The 16,274-nt window shown below is 43.4% G+C and overlaps 2 protein-coding genes across 3 annotated transcripts in view; one reads left to right on the top strand and one right to left on the bottom strand.

The window, feature by feature from the left end:
* The window catches only part of HLCS (holocarboxylase synthetase), a 108,493-nt gene extending 97,714 nt beyond the window's left edge, over positions 1-10,779 (top strand). For both annotated transcript variants that reach the window (XM_069010189.1, XM_069010269.1), the window contains 3 exons: positions 2,555-2,669; positions 5,999-6,212; positions 6,906-10,779. In XM_069010189.1, the coding sequence (XP_068866290.1) occupies positions 2,555-2,669; positions 5,999-6,212; positions 6,906-7,074 (498 nt within the window). In that variant the 3' untranslated portion in view covers positions 7,075-10,779. The remainder of the gene's footprint in view (positions 1-2,554; positions 2,670-5,998; positions 6,213-6,905) is intronic.
* Positions 10,780-10,842: 63 nt separating this feature from the next.
* Positions 10,843-16,274, bottom strand: part of SIM2 (SIM bHLH transcription factor 2) — a 54,485-nt gene continuing 49,053 nt past the window's right edge. The window contains exon 11 of the mRNA XM_069010384.1: positions 10,843-15,199. Within this exon, the coding sequence (XP_068866485.1) occupies positions 14,487-15,199 (713 nt within the window). The 3' untranslated portion in view covers positions 10,843-14,486. The remainder of the gene's footprint in view (positions 15,200-16,274) is intronic.

Raw genomic sequence — 16,274 nt, 5'->3', positions numbered from 1 at the left:
CTTCTTCATCACCTCATATATCTCCTTTTTAATGTTACCATTTCCTAATATTTGCTAACTATAAAACTTTGGTATTTTACAGAAGTAGTTAACTAAAGCATATGTTTCCTATATTACAGAAAATCAATGACTTATACACATTTACACATGAACTTTATTATAGTGGCACCCAGTAGCTTTGCTGGAGTTTAGGGTCTGTCAGCCTTTCTATTAAAACCTTCGAACTTCAGTGCTTCATAACCTGACTGTAAAACCAAAATGCTTCAGGCTACAATTTGCAATATAAAATATTTGGCTGGAGTGGATAATTTGACCACTTTAAAACGAAGGGACAAGAGTTAGTTTTATAAAATACGGGGCTGACTGGGGAAAGGAGCTAATTTATGAATAGAGGTGGTTTTGCTTCTGTGTGCCTGCCCTGGTGTAGTGTGGCATTTTTTAATAAAGGAGGAAAAAGGTGAGTGAAGTACCAAATATTGTTGTAAAAAAACGTGGAATGTGTGTGCTGCGCTGAGCATTGGGAGAGTAAAGAGCTTTCTGTGACCAGGACAGATCTGCTGAGACTGAGGGGACATCAGCCCTTGGCAGGGGGGGAAACCAGAGTTAAGGGGCTGGATTCAAATATGTTACAGCAATAAAATTCAAAAATTTATCAAAAACTTGGCGCTTAAATTTCCCCTTTAGACTCAAGTACTGCAGAGCTTTTCTTTATGTCCATGTCATGCCAACTGCAGCAGCCACGAACAATGGGATAATCTACAGAGTCATGGAATCCTGGAATGGTTTGGGTTGGAAGGGACCTTAAAGATCATTCCAATCCCTGTGCTGGGCCCCAGAGCTGGGGCAGCTCTGCAGGTGGGCTCTCACCTCAGCACAGGGGGAGAATTTTCTCTACCTCTTTGCCACCCCAAAGGTGATACTGTCAACTGCTCCTCATAATGAGAATCCTCCTGAAGTGCTCCACCAATGCAACTGAAAACTGAACCCTGCTTGAGGAACCATGCAGGAACCAGCCAGGGAGACAGTGACATCCTGAATTTCAGAAAGGAAATTCAGCAGACAGGAGAAATCCCAGTTCACAACCACATAAATACTTCAGAAATGTCCTAAACCTCTCCCCGCTTTCGGAAACACAAACTGTGCTGTGTGACAACATCCCAGCCCTGTAGAGCAGCTTTTGTTGAAACCACAGGGCTGAGCTGAACTTTGCACTGGCTACTTAAACACAAAAAGAAAGCAAATGTGCTTCCTGCAGTTTGAAACACTGCCCATGACTGCTGCATCCCCAGGGGCAAATTATGGGAGGTGCTCCAGGACTGCAAGAGTCGCATTCCCTCCTATTGTAGAGGATGAAATCCCTTTACAGGATGTGTGAAAGCTGCACCTGGGTCCGTGTCTACTTTCCTGACAGATTTAAAAGCCAGGGAGGAATCCATGACACGTTCACTGACAGGAAATACTACCTGATTGTGCTATCAAAGCATTCTGAGGGAAAGTATCACCAACTCATATTCGTTATGGAAAAGAACTTGGCTCCTTGCACTGGGGAAAGGTTTGTAGGAGACTCTGGAGACATGGGAGGTATGACAGAGTTAAATGGTGTTATCAGTGATAAAGGGGGAAACCCACACCTGTAAGACACCAGACAGTAGCTCTGTGACTGAAGTGACAACAAGCAGCAAGAACAACTGAGTCAGTTGGGTGTTCTCATGACTTGGCCACAGAGTGGATTCACCAGGTACCACACAAAATGTCACAAAATACACTGGAAGTGCAGCGTGTTCTTCTCTTCCCTCACTAGAGAGAGATTCTGCTGTTCTCAGAACGGGAGGGCAAAGCATTCTCGATTTAAAGCCCATTTGCATCCTCAGCATTAACATCTGACAGTGGAACTTCCAACTGAGCCGTCAGATCTGATCTGGGAGGACCAGAACAAAGGTCCTGGTTGCTGCACGTTCAGCAGAGTCAGTAATTGTGGCAATCCTAAAAACAAGGACTGACTGATGAGCTGAGACAGGAAGGACATGGACCTTTGGAAGCCAGTCCAGAGGAGGCTCCAGGATGGGCAGAGGGATGGAGCAGCTCTGCTGGGAGGAAAGGCTGCCAGAGCTGGGATTGTTCAGCCTGGAGAGGAGAAGCTTTGGGGTGAGCTCAGGGTGGCCTTGCAGGGCCTGAAGGAGCTGCAGGAAAGCTGGAGAGAGACAATTGCCAAGGGCTGGAGGGCCAGGAGCCAGGGAATGGCTTCCCAGTGCCAGAGGGCAGGGCTGGATGGGAGATTGGGCAGGAATTGTTCCCTGGCAGGGTGGGCAGGCCCTGGCACAGGGTGCCCAGAGCAGCTGGGGCTGCCCCTGGATCCCTGGCAGTGCCCAAGGCCAGGCTGGACATTGGGGCTTGGAGCAGCCTGGCACAGTGGGAGGTGTCCCTGCCATGGCAGGGGTGGGATGAGATGATCTTTAAGGTCTCTTCCAGCCCAAACCATTCCAGGATTCTCTACAGACTACAGAGTGATGAATGAGCCATAAATGTGTCTAAATGTCTGTTTTTGTTTCTTCAGGACATTGAGCTGCGAGTTAAGTGGCCAAATGATATTTACTACAGTGATCTGATGAAGCTCGGTGGAGTTCTGGTCAACTCAACACTCGTTGAAACAACGTTTCATATTCTCATTGGTAAATGTCTATTTTGAAGCTTTTCTGTGCTGCTTTTTTTGCTGAGGGATTTTGTTATCAATGTCTGTGTCAGTAAAAATGGCAACGACAAGAACAGATAATGACAGCAGGCATAAGGAAATAAAGCACAACCTTCAATCCAGAGGAAGCACAAAGAGTAAATGTTTTCATTCTTCTTAATAATTCCATATGCTTGACAAGGAAAACACAAATGCAAGCATCTGGATTGGTGTACTAGAGTTCAAAGAAAGAGCATTACATGGGAGAGGGAAATTGTCCTCCTCAATTTATGGCAAAACCAATGGAATAGACTGAAAACTCCATCCTTTTTTTCCAATTTATGTATTTTTTGTACCATGACAAATAGTTAAATGAAGAACATGCCTTTTAAATCAGAAGAGCTACATACACAGAGCAATGTCTTAATTTTTTAATTATCGAGATGTTTGTATCATCTCTAGTCTGATAATCATCCTGCTATTTGATAAGGAAGTTTTTCCCCTAACCAACAGCATCCCAGATCTGCTTAGAAACCTGCCAGAGTCTGGTTCCAAAAGTAATTGTCTCTGCTGTGTCTAAAAAATGGAAGGAAAATTCCTTACCAAGTCTAAAAGGTTAAAGATGACAACATTTGATTGATATTTGAATGTAGCACAAGTAAAGTATCTTGCAAAGATGGAGTGGTCATGATGTTGTTTCTGTCAAAGTTCTGTGTTTTTAGAGGTGCAAACAAGCAAAAGAGTTGAAAAAATCACCTTCTCCTGTGAGACTTGCCCAGACATGACATTTTGTGTTCAATTTATATCTTCATTTTGTAAATAATCTGCATCAACAAAATGGAAATTGCGCTGAAATTTAAGAAGTCTCTCTGTACCCCATCAACCATTTACAGCTTCCATGTTTTTCTACAGCCTGGTTAACACAAGGAAAGCAGAAACAGATCCAAAATAGTTCATTATATCAAGTATCTCTTAAGCACTTTACATGTTTGGTTTGGACCTTGTATTTCTTACCCTAAACACCAAAACATTCCAATTCAAATGGAGACTTTCTGTATCTGTTCTCTCTGATATCCATAGGAGTGCTAGGTCTGAGGTATAAATAGATGTCCATTTCCATCAGTCTGTTTTCACCTGGGAGCTTTTAAAATTGCAACCTCCTTGTTCCATATGAATCCAAGGATCTTTTCCATCATTCCAGTGATGTATTTCATTGGGAATACTAGAGGGGACTCAAGACAAGCTTTGGTATGAGTAGGAGTGATGGCATTCAGCTTCTCCAACAGGAGAGGTGTGCCAGACCCATCACACCTTTTCTACAGCCATGCAGGATTCTTAGCTAGACACAATCCCAGAATCTCTGAGGTTGGAAAAGCCCTCCCAGCCCATCCAGTCCCAGCTGTGCCCAATGCCCACCTTGTCCCCAGCCCAGAGCACCGAGTGCCACGTCCTGTCACTGAATTCACTCTTTCCATGGCATTCCTGGAAAATCTCCCATAAATGAGGATAATGATGAAAATCAAAGATCATCTCTGTGGCTTCACTGCTCCAAGAAGGACGTCAGGAGAAAAAGATCAAAGACAAACGTGCCTTTTCACTGCTCAAGGCCTCGCAGATGACACGCTCCATGCCGAGACTTTTAAACACGGTTTTAAAAAAGCCCAACCAAAGGACCTTTTTTTTTCAACCTGAAATTTAAAATTTAAGAACTTTACAGTGTTGGGACTTTTGGAAGAGGAGTTCTGAGAAGAATATACACCATTAATGTGAGGGCCAGACTCGGAACAGGCGGAGGAGCCAAGCACCAGTGGAATGCAGGGGACAGCCAGCGAGCGTGACCTGTGAACGCTCCTCTGCCTCTGCTCAGGCACGCCCAGATCCTCATGGATCCACCACTGGAACATCCATCAGCCACATCAGCACTGCAGGGGCGCTGCTGAATGCTCAGTTCTCACATGGACACTGCAGAGGTGCCCCCAGAGCCCCGAGCACCTCACGTTTCTCAAATTCCCTGGCTGCCTTTTCCTCACTGTGTTCACTCCCAGGTTTTGTGCCTCAGCAGAGCTCCTGGTCTCAGGGCATGTGTTGTGTCCCAGTTTTTGGATTGCTGAGCGGTGATCCTGAGGCTGCTGATGGACCCCAAGGCCCTGTGACCCCCTGCCAGGACCAATCACAGCTTAATGGCCAGGGTGTCTCTCTTCCCTTGTGCTGTACTGGAGTGCAAATGGCTGGGTTGGGATTTGCTGGCACAGCTCGTTGGATTTTCCAGTTCATTTTCCTTTATCTCTTTCCAGTAACCCATTTTAGCTCATTTCCACAGGACTGGTGTGTTGGGATCACTGGGCCTTGTTTGTGTGCACTCTCTGACTTGTTAAAAATCAAAAACTCCTTTTCACTGAAGAGATCCTTCTCCTTAAAGTTAATACAAATTACTTCCATATATGAATTATTAATAGCAAGTTTACAGAACAAGGCACTGCACCTCCTTGCAGATGGAGCTGCATCGTGTCCAAAGCTGATTGACAGACAGGGGGTTTTATCCCAAATGTCTGAGGAAAGAAAAAAAACCCAAATTATTAGGAGAAAAAAATAAACAGGTAATACAATATATTTCTTTACATCCCTCGAAGCCTGTTCCAGCAGGCTGCAGAAAAGGCCCCAGGAGCCATATTTAAACGAGGGAGGCATTCTGCCAACATTATTCCAGCTGGAGAAATCTCAGTGAGAGGCTTGAGGCTTCTAAAGGATATGCTGTGGTGAGATAGATTAGGCAAACTGGAGTCTCACAAAGTTAAAGTCAAATCTTCTGGGCTTTGCAGAGCAAGCCAAACAAGGCTTAACAGCTGGAGAGAAAAGGCTGGATTTTTGGAAAGGGCACTCAGCTCATTGCACTAAACAGAAAGGTCTCTGAGCTAAATGTTAGACTGGAAGATAAAACTCCATCTTAGAGTAGGATCAGTTGTTCTGTGAGTGGGCCAAGGGCATGCCAGCTTCCAGGGAGTAAAAGAATGTCTCACTTGGATGGTTTTGGAACCAAGGTGCAGGTTATCCTCTTCCCAACCCTCTCTGATGGGGTGGGGTGGGGTTGAAAGGCTGTCCTGGATTTGCTTCTGTAAATCTGAGGAGGCATTTTGAGGGCAAGGACCAAAATGTGAACTGAGAACTGTAATTACAGGAGTAAGAAGATTCAAAGGTGTAAGAGACTGAATTAAAGCAGCTCTGAAAGCTGTCCTGAGGGATGATTGTATGGAGCAGGTGAATCAAGTGCTGGCTGTGGTGGTAACAAAGAGTTTGTCTCTTTGATTGTGTCCTTCTCTTTGTCTTCTCCAGGCTTTGGGTTTAATGTGAATAACAGCAACCCCACCATCTGCATCAATGATCTCATTGCAAAGTTTAACAAGGAAGAGGGGACAGAGCTGAAGCCTCTGAGTGCAGACTGTCTCATTGCAAGGACTGTGACTGTGCTGGAGAGGCTCATAGAGATTTTTCAGGAGAAGGGGCCCAATGGAGTTCTTCCCCAGTACTACAAGTATTGGATACACAGGTAAGAATTATGTTCTTCTCAAACTTTCTTTTAATAAAATTGGTAGAAGAACTCCCGAATATTTTGTCTTTTTTCCCACTAATTTCCCTTTAATGCGAGTGAATAATAAAAATACACTCCCAAGCAGGATGCACATTTTTAAGGGAGAATTAAAGTAGCACATACCAAAATCAGTGGACTAGCATGAGTTAAAGAAAGCTTCCAGGTATTTTGCATCTATCATCTCCAAACAGAGGGAATTGGGAATGATTTGGTTTGAGATGGATGAAGCTGCTGAACTTTTAGGGGAAAAAAAAAGGACTGTTTGGATTAACTCCAACTCCATTCATTCCACAAAAGGAAATCAAAGCAGGTAGAAACTGCTGCTGAAAGTCATTCTGTGTGAGGAGCCAGTGAGGTGGGGAATCAAATGTTCTGTTAGAGGGTGAAGCCTTTTCCGTGAGGGTGGTGAGGCCCTGGCACAGAGCAGCTGTGGCTGCCCCTGGATCCCTGGAGCGCCCAAGGCCAGGTCGGACAAGGCTTGAAGCAACCTGGGATAGAGGAAGGTGTCGGGGATGGAATGGGAGGATCTTTAAGTTCCTTCCAACTCAAACCATTCTGGGATTCATTCAGTGATTCTGATGAGCCCTCTGAGGTGTTTTGAAGTGCTGGGTGTCCACGCAGGAGCTGCTGACAGAACTCTCTCCGTTGCAGCGGGAAGCAGGTCCGTCTCCGCGATGAGGAGGGCCCGCTTGCCTGGATCGTTGGCATAGATGACTATGGATACCTCCAGGTGCACGAGGAGGGCAAGGGCGTCGAGTCTGTGCACCCAGATGGCAACTCCTTTGACATGCTGAGGAACCTCATTGTCCCCAAGCACTGAGAGCCCTCAGGGAGCTCTTTAGTACTGGGCACCGTCACCTAAACCTCTGCAAGGTGGGAAGGGTCACTGAGAGTTTCATTTTGTCCTTCTGATTTTCTGCTGTCTCTGTGTTTGCCATGGATAACTTCAGCAATTGAAAAGAGGTTGTGGCCTCGTAGCTAAAGGCCTTTGTTCTTTTTATTAACCTTAAAGCACACCTATGCTGGCATTCTTTGTAAGGATCTTTGAGAGGAGTCTGACTGCAAAGGAATATTTGTAGTGAACAGAACTTTCTCTTCATTTTCACCCTGTAAATGGAGAGACAGAAGTGGCTAAATATTTCCTTTTTTTTGTTTCTGTGGTTTTATGATATTTTAGCACAATGCAGGACAATATTTACTTTTTCACTTTGGTTTTTTTTTAACTGAATTCTGCTTTTTGTGTTGTCTGCACTAAAACCAGCTGGAACATCACATATTCCTGAATTGCTGGGATCACCACTGTGCTTAACTCCAGGTCTAAGTGAAGATCCTTGCTGATTTGGTTCTTCTCTCTGTAGACCTGTATAATAATTTACCAACCTGTGCTTTGATCTCAGGTCTGCAACTCTTAATGGCTGCCTTGAGTTTTTGGGAGAGTGTTCCATCAGCACTTAGGAGCTTGGTTATCCAAGTGACTTGCACTCTGCTCTCCTTAGGCAGTTGGATCTGAGTAAATCACCTGTCCTTTAAATCATGGTTTTCCACAAGGTTTCAGCCCCTGGATGAAAAACCCACTGGAGCAGTGTCACACCCAAGTTATTGCAGAATCCCATTATCAGGGGAGGGAACCTCTAATTAATCTAGAATTTAATGGTAATTATATTATGATCTTAATGAAGTTAAGTGAATAAATGAAATTCCCTGCTGCAAACAATTACTGCAGTGAAAAAGAGAAATCCCACCGTTCCCCCGTGTCCAAATTCTCTTCCCTAGTTCTGTTGTCATCCCCTTTCCCAAGCCACTGTCTGGATTTGCTGCTAAGCACTAAAAGCAAGAGCTTTAACACCTGCTGACTTGAAAGCAGCTCATTTTGGGGCTGCCTGCTCATTTCCAGGTGGGGGAACAGCCTGGGAATTCTCCTGGAGCAGCCACGTGGGAGCTCCGGTGCCTCGGCGGGGTTTTCTCCCAAGGAGACTTGGCCACCACAGCTCCCCAGACAATTCTGTGCTAAACAGGTTTGTCCCAGGTGTGATGTGGCTGCCTTCATTTCTTTTTTTCATGGAGAATCAGCCAAATTGGTTTACAGAGAGGAAAATACTGTCTGCCAGCCAGAAATGGGGTTTTTAGGTTAAAGTTCACCTCATAAACAATCCAAACATTTTAGGTTGTTTCAGCTACAAAGCCCAGAAGTCTTAAAAGAAGGAAACTTGTCTGTAATGGCAATTTTGACCAATCCTCACTTATTAGGGTTTAGGTGGTTTGGCAGCAAGAGTAGAAATTAAGTTGTCCCTGTTACATTTAGGATTTCATGCTCCATCTCACAGATTTGTCCTGATTGTCCATACCCTGCTGGGGTTTTTTCCTCCCGTGATCCAAATCACGTGAGGCTGCACACCAGCATCTCCTAGAACTGCACAGCCAGCTGTTAATTGCCATAATTAAATTTATACACCAACGTTGGCTTTTTTCACACCAGATGCTTTCAAAACTGCTTCGGGCTGAGAACGTTTGGCAGCTACCTTTGATTTCAGAATTCAGTATCGATGCATGTTGTAATCAACTGAAACTCCAGTCTGGCTTAATAAAGCTTCAATAAAGAGAAGAACCCATATATTTATATATAGATTTAAAAAAATGGGTGTGCACGTGCACACTCACATCTTCCTGGTGCATCCTCATTTATTTTCTGCCTTCTCCTTCACGAGCAACTTGTGCTGCTGCAGGACAGCTGAGGACAGCAGAGCTCTGGTGCTGCTTTTTCAACCACAGAGCTCTACAAAACTTCACCTTAACCCAGAATTTGTAGCTAAAACTGTCTCAGCTTTAGGATTTGCCTGGAGGGATTGAACAACCAGGTCATGCCTCAGGCTGGGACTTGAGTGGCTTCTTTAAAACACATCCTCCCTTCACCAGGGACAAAAACAAAGATGGGGAAAAGGATAAAACATGGGAATTTCAGAAGGGCAGAATGGACTTGCAAAGCTTCAGTGGCTGAGCAGCAGCAGAGGGATTTTTTAATAGCAAAATGCTGCCACATTTCCTGGTTGCTGTTGTTCAGGATTCCTTTGTAGCTGCCTTAATGATGAGCTGGTTCTGTTCTCACCTGGAGTTGTCAGGTTATTCCCAAAATTTTTGCACTGGGGAGAAGCTTAGCGTGGAATTTCCTTCCCACAAGGGAGAACTCCCCAAACCTGGATGTGCCAGAGCACAGGGGGTGCTGTGGGAACCACTTTGCCTTTTCAGTGGCCTCTTCTGCTGTCTCAGACTTCCAGCCTGGGTTTGGAGGAAGGGTTTGTTGCTTTCCCTTTGGAAGAACCAAAGACAAGGAGAATTCCCATGGGACAAAGAGCAGCTGGATAAAGTCCTTGTGGATGAGTCCTTGGAGAAGCCCCTGACCTCTGTCAGGTAGATGGGAAGCACAGGAGTCTGACTCTTCTTTGCCAAACTCGGCACACCCACAAAGCCACAACATTTTTGCAGGAAAATCCTTGTTTTTCTTGTTCTTTATGTGTGACAGACAAATGTGGTGTGGGGTGTCCCTGGATGTGGGGATGGAGAGATCCAGACAACTCCAGGCCCGGGAATAATGCACTGAAAATGTTTCATTTCATTCAGCTGTCTGGATTAGTAAAACACCTCTTCCATTGTGAGGCTGAGGTCATATCTTAAACTATTTTCTTGATGAAGTGCTTTCAAAAAACCCATTTATTACGCTGTCCATATTTCTGTGACTTCATTTTTTTCCTGCTGGCCTCTGCTAGAACATTTCTCATGGTGAAAACATTTGTGGGGGTTGTTTATTGATAGGAAAACCTCTGGGTGTGTTGGCACGTGTGCGTGTTCAGGGTGGGTCGTGCCCAGTCAGCAACAAAGCTGCTTCCAAAGGTTTGAAAAAGTAATAATGTACTTCACATTTCAGAGCTCAGGCAGCACATCTCGCTTCTAGTAAAGGTTTTATAGGACTTCAGAGGGTTTGTTTTTTTTAAATATATCCAGCAAATCAAGGGCTATTACCTGGAAATAATATTAAAGCATTTAATTCTTTCTGCTGCTGCTTCACTGTACAAAAATTCATTTCTTCGCTGTCTCTGATTCAGCTGCATCAGCAGCCTAAAAAAAATTACTTTTTGCAACTCCTTGGGAGCTCTCTCTAATCAAAATATCTGTCATGGGCAAGATTTGTGCTGCTTCCTGGGGGTGGCTTGGTTTGATAAGAGCATTTGCATGTGTAAGTGGTGCTGGGAATGCACAGCCTTGGTCAGACACCAAAGAAATTAAATCTGGGCCCAGGAAAGAGCAGAGGTCAAAAAATGATGGAGAAAAGAGAACTGCAGGGAAGAATTGTCAAGTGTTGAGTGTCTCATTAGTGATTCTGTGTTATTTGCATCCTCCAAGTGTCTTCATTTAAAAGGCAACGTGGCAAAAATACAATAAATTGAGAAAAAAATCTGTGTGTTTTCTAGGTCATTAATTGTCAATTATAGAACACGGGACTGCTGAAATAAATTTTCAAATCTGAACCATTGCCCTTTGTGAAATGCTTTGTTTTGTAGTTAAAAAAAAAAAAAAAAAGAGGAATTCAACAGAGTTTTCCTTTGGCTACAGGATTTTATTACCATTTTAACCGTTTTGTTTTACATAATAAATAAGCAAAAATGCTTTACATTTTCAGGGAATACATACATAATTCTGAGCATGAATAGGTTGGTTGGGTTGCGTGCTTCTTCACCTACACTTGCCAAATAGCTTTAATCTGCATCATATAAAAAAAAAAAAAAAAAAGAAAAAAAAAACCAACAAAAAAAACCCCAAACAAAAAGCAAAATCTAACATTCAGGGAAAAAAAATGGAATAGTAACATTTCCTCTGTGGCGTTTTTGGAGTGTGATTGAAATGCTGAAAAAAAAGAATTTATGTCCTACTTTGAGATTTCTGGAGAAATTCTGGCAGATTTCCTGTTCATTTGCACTTTCAGGGATGAATTCCCCAGTTTTGCACCCCTTGTGCTTCATTTCCTTAAATTACCTTTTTTTTCAAGTCACAGGGTACAGAGACCTGGGGACAAATCTGTGCCCTTGTCACCTTATTTTATTTCCATTGCACTGGTTCTGTTAAGAGGATGAAAACCTGGAGACCTCAGTCTGGGATTCACTTCTCCAGCTTTACTTTGGTCTCGTGGAAGATTCCCTGACTGGCAGGGAGTTGGAACAAGATCTTTAAAGTCCCTCCCAACCCAAATTTTCCATGATTTTGGTAAAATATTCCCTCTCTCACTCTCCTTCTCCCATTTTCCATGATTTTCTTGCCAGGTCTGAACTCCCCTGAGAGTTAAAATCCTGAGGAATCTCACGACAAAGGTGTGGCTCAAATACTAAAGAGAAATGAGGTTATTTTGCATAATATATTTCAATTCACACTCCCCTTCAGTGCCATAATTTTTTTTAATTATTAAAAAAATTATTTTTCCTTACTGAAACCATTTTTCATTGTTAAAACACTGCCCCTGTGATCTCAGTGCCCTGCTCTGCACTGTGTGCTGAGAACATCTGTAATTTACCTGACCAAAAATCCTGGTTTTCTCCCAGTATAATTTACTCCCAGATGGGAGCACGGGATTCCTGTTTAAATTTTGGAGTGGCAGGAAAAAACATCTTTCACACATTTGCTTTTGCCATCTTTTCTGAACCTCCCCCTGCGTTATCAGCTGTGAGTTCATCATTGGTTCATTATTGCCTCATGGAGAAATTTCCTGTGCCTGGGCATCACCTCCCCTAAAACACCTGGGGGAGAATGATGGAACACCTCCTCTGCTCAGGCTCCTGGAATAAAGCCTGGAAGTGGGAGTAACAAGGTGGAAAATACTGTGCTGAAAAATATCAGTGGCCTTTTTTTTCAACCAAAGCCTAATTTTTGTGTTTCCATAGTGAGCAGGACTTCCAGGAACACCGAAATGCAGCAGTGCCACTGAGGGAGAAAGTGCAGCAGGAGGGGTTGGGCATCAGGTTTCTTTTTAATGATGCCAGCAATGCCAGTGGCTCCTTTGTAGGGCATGGGTTTCATTTAATTGATCACAATTAACCCAGGAGTCTTTGCATAATTATCTTTGCAGGAGGTGGGGTCGTTTATGAGGAACAGGGGCTGGGAGGGCTCTTACTCACAGCCACTGGAAAAGCAACTGGTGTCTCCTGGCTTTGATTTATGGGGTCAGCAGGATGATAATCCACATTTACAGCTTTTCTGGAGGCTTGCCAGCCTCTCCAGCATTAAACAAACCGAGGTTACAGAGGGAGTGACTCTGCTGGGTTGGTTCTGGTTTGGGTTTTTTTTTGTAATCACTGATTTGGCTTTTTTTGTTCTGTTTAGCACAAAATGTATTTTTCCTGCAGTCAGACAACTGAGAGTGTTCAAGCTCACTTGCAAGTGAACATTAACTTAATAATACAACCTCTGTTAACCTTTAATAGGAAGCAATGAAAACGCTGAAAATTGTTTTAAAACATTTGCCTTTAAAATATTTTTGTGTACTCATAGCAGTAAAAATTCATACACAGAAGGAAATCACTTTATTCCTGTATTCTAATGGAAAGTTCCCTGCCCATTTCAGGGGGTTGGAACTGGATGAGCCTTAAGGTCCCTCCCAGCCCAAACCATTCTAGGATGAATTACTGCTGCATAGAAAAGATGGGGAATTTTTAGGACTGAGTATTGCATTGTGATTTTTCTGACAAGGTGCAATCCTTGAGCAAGTGGTTTTCCCATACTACACAAGCCAGGTAGGAATTTTCTTCAAAGAATGATGGAATGCTTTGGGTTGGAAGGGACTTTAGAGATCATCCAGTTCCAACCCCTGCCATGTGCACCTTCCACCATCCCAGGGTGCTCAAGGTTTCCTCAGTGAAGTTCTCTTTAGAGTCTGATGAAAGAGTTTGAAAAATTCTGAATTAGGCTTGGATTGGGGTAAGAAAGCAGCTGAGTGGGATCTACAGTAAAATTTATTGTTTAGGGAGTCTTCTGTTGTTTTTTATCCACTCACAGCATTTGGGGAAATGGGCTGAATGTTGTCAATTAAACTCACACAGATCCATCCTCTACAAAGAACTAAAAATAAAGGGGTGGAAATCGATTCCTGGCTGCCTGGGCCAAATGTGAGTGTTCCAAATGTGCTGTTTGGGATTTGTGAAGTGCTCAAATCGGGGAATTCCAGCCCTACCTTTGTGCTGACAACAGGATTTATGCTGGAGGAAGTTTGGTGTGTTAAGAGCTGGACCTTTCAAAGCTCACAATTCTACTGGTAAGTTCAAAATAAGGCATAAATGTTCATTATTCTCTTGGCTATAAAGAAAACATTTCTGGTGCTGTTATTAAGATGTATTTGTGACTAGCTGGGTTGAAAATCTGCACAGCCTTCCCCCAGAATACTCAGGGAAACACAGGATTTAGGAGTTTCCTTTTCTTATTTGTGGGGAATTAGTTCCTGTTCCATAATTTGTCCCAATTTGCCATGACAAGACCTGTAACCCTGTAATACCTATCTTTGTACCTATTAATTTGTCATATTGTCCCTTGTCAAGATAAATGGTGGTGGCAACAATCTCAGAACACTGAAATCTGTGTTCAATAAATCAAATTTAGGCTTGATTTATTTAGTTTTAAAATTTTTTGGTAATTAATAAATAAGATTTTTTTTCCTGTTTGGGGAGTGCAGCTGTGTTGTGGTCGCTCAAAATCACCTCTCTCTCAATAAAGTCCATTTGTCAGGGGCTTGGGTGGAGAGTTGATGCGAGGTTTCACACAATTTGTCAAAAAAAACCCTAAACTAGAACGCGTATTTTATGATAATTATTTAAAAAAAGAAATCTTGAGTTTATTTTAAGGAGGGGTTAAGGGAAAAAAAAAAAAAAAGTTCTTCATATAAACCTCTGCATATAACACCTCTCATTTCCTTTTGTTGCACACTATAGAATAATAAAAATAAGATCTGGAACTTGGCTTCTCCCTGGCACCAGAGCTTTCTCTGGGACACCGAAGCACGGCAGGGGATGGAGGGGATTTTTCCCGGCCACCGTGACTCGTGGCCTGCCAGGAACTCACCAGTTTGTCCCTCACTGCCCTCCAGCTTTGCTCAGTAAATGTCACCATGTTTCCTCATGCCTTTTTTTTTTTTTTTTTTCTTTTTTGCAAATCATTACAGTTTGGCTTCTTAATTATACACAGAACCCTCCTGAGCTGCCGTCACCTGCCGTTGGCAATAATGACAGAAGTCCCAATATAATGGGGTAGTGCAGATTCCTTGTGGGTTTCTGGAGAAGACGCTGAGGAGGGGCTTTGGTTTTTGTAAATAAACGTGTTGACTTCCTCAGAATTGTAGCTGTAATTTTCTCCCACGTGTCCCGTGGCTGTGCAGGAGGAAGTTTGGAAAGCTCCGTGTTTGGCCAGCACGTGGTGGTAGTTGAGGAGCACAAAGGGGACTTGCCCAGAGGGCCTCACATCCATCAGCCGCTCGCTTTCGGCCTCCTGGTCGAGCTTCCCGCTCATCCTCTCGCTGCTCTCCAGTTCCTCCAGGCTCACTGGGTGGTGGCTGATGTGCCCAAATTTGGGGTCTTTGACACAAATCCTCCTGCTTTGCTCGTAGACCGAGGGCACGGGCAGCAGGTGGCTCAGCTGTCCCATGGCTTTGGCCTGGCAGCACTCGGATTTGGGCAGCAAGGAGTTGGAGAAGGAGCCCTCGTTGATGCTCATTTTTTCTTGCAGGTCTCTGTTAAAAGGCAGCTTGTTCTCCTCTTTGATGAGGTGGGGAGGGGGCTGGAGCCTGGGCTCTGTTTTGTTGTGTTTCATGATGCCAGATTCGTAAAGCTCCTCTTTGTACCTGCCCGGCACGGGCGCGGTGCAGCTCGGGAAGGCCTCGGGCAGAGCGTCCTGGCTGTACCTCCTGTTGGATAAGGGGACTGGCAGGGAAGAGAAAAGGAGTTAATTACTGACAACGAGCCTTTGGAGCAATTATAAGTCACTGACATTATTATCACAGTTATATCAGGGGAGTTAAACCAAAGGAATATTAGGAAATATGACCTGAAATCAAAAATCTTCCCCTTAAGTGAGCTCTTTTCGGAGATTTATCAAAGGATTTACTAAAAGCTGGATAACGTTGGTACCTATCAATGATTCCATGATTAAAATAGTGGAATTATTTTAATCATATAATAATAAACAGTGGGAGTAATAATAAACAGAATAATCACTGTGGGAGTGCACTGGACCCTTGTCCTTGCAAAGGAGAACATCTAACTCATAGGTTGGACTCAGTGATCTCAAAGGTCTTTTCATTTTACAGAATTCTGTTGATTCTGTAATTCATGGTATTTATTTGGGGTGTATTTAATATGTGAATTAGATTTTAGAAGGTGACATGTCAGTATCTAATTAAGGAAATCTCTTTGGGATACCCACAGCAGGTCACGTTAAAGACTTTGCTCTTTCTCTTTGAAAAACTGACATCAGGTATTAAAAACATCTCTTGAAAAGCAACATAAACATCTCTTCAGTAATGCTGTATCTCTGTTTTTGAGATATTAGCATGTAATAAAGATAAATAGAAATATAAATAGAAGTTACAACATGCACCAAGACTTTGAATGGGGGAGAAAAAATTGGCCATTCTCAGAGAATCAGAAGAGAATCACACGAATTTATCAAGAGTGTGAACCTAGGATGTCTATTCAGGCTTTTCCTCTAAAATATATTGGGCAGTCTGAGTTTTGTTCTCAGTTTCTGCACGGCAGCTGAGCTCTTGAAGCAATTTGAGTTGTTTTGATCATCTTCTGCTTGGCTGATGAAGCTTTTCCTTTCTGTACACTCCTGTCTACAAGTGGTGAGAGAAAAGGCCCCTCCCTGCTTTGCTCCTGTACCATGTGAGTCATCATTTTTTTGCACTCTCCTATGAACAGTTTGTGAGTTAAACAGCTCCTCCAAGGCACATTTGAAAGTTTTATGTTAAGGGAGAAATGACACACTGAGCAAATT

This window comes from Aphelocoma coerulescens, chromosome 1 (genome assembly GCF_041296385.1).
Source record: "Aphelocoma coerulescens isolate FSJ_1873_10779 chromosome 1, UR_Acoe_1.0, whole genome shotgun sequence".
NCBI classification, from domain to species: domain Eukaryota; kingdom Metazoa; phylum Chordata; class Aves; order Passeriformes; family Corvidae; genus Aphelocoma; species Aphelocoma coerulescens.
The sequence above is the reverse complement of the archived record's forward strand: the minus strand, read 5'-3'. Positions and strand labels throughout refer to the sequence as shown.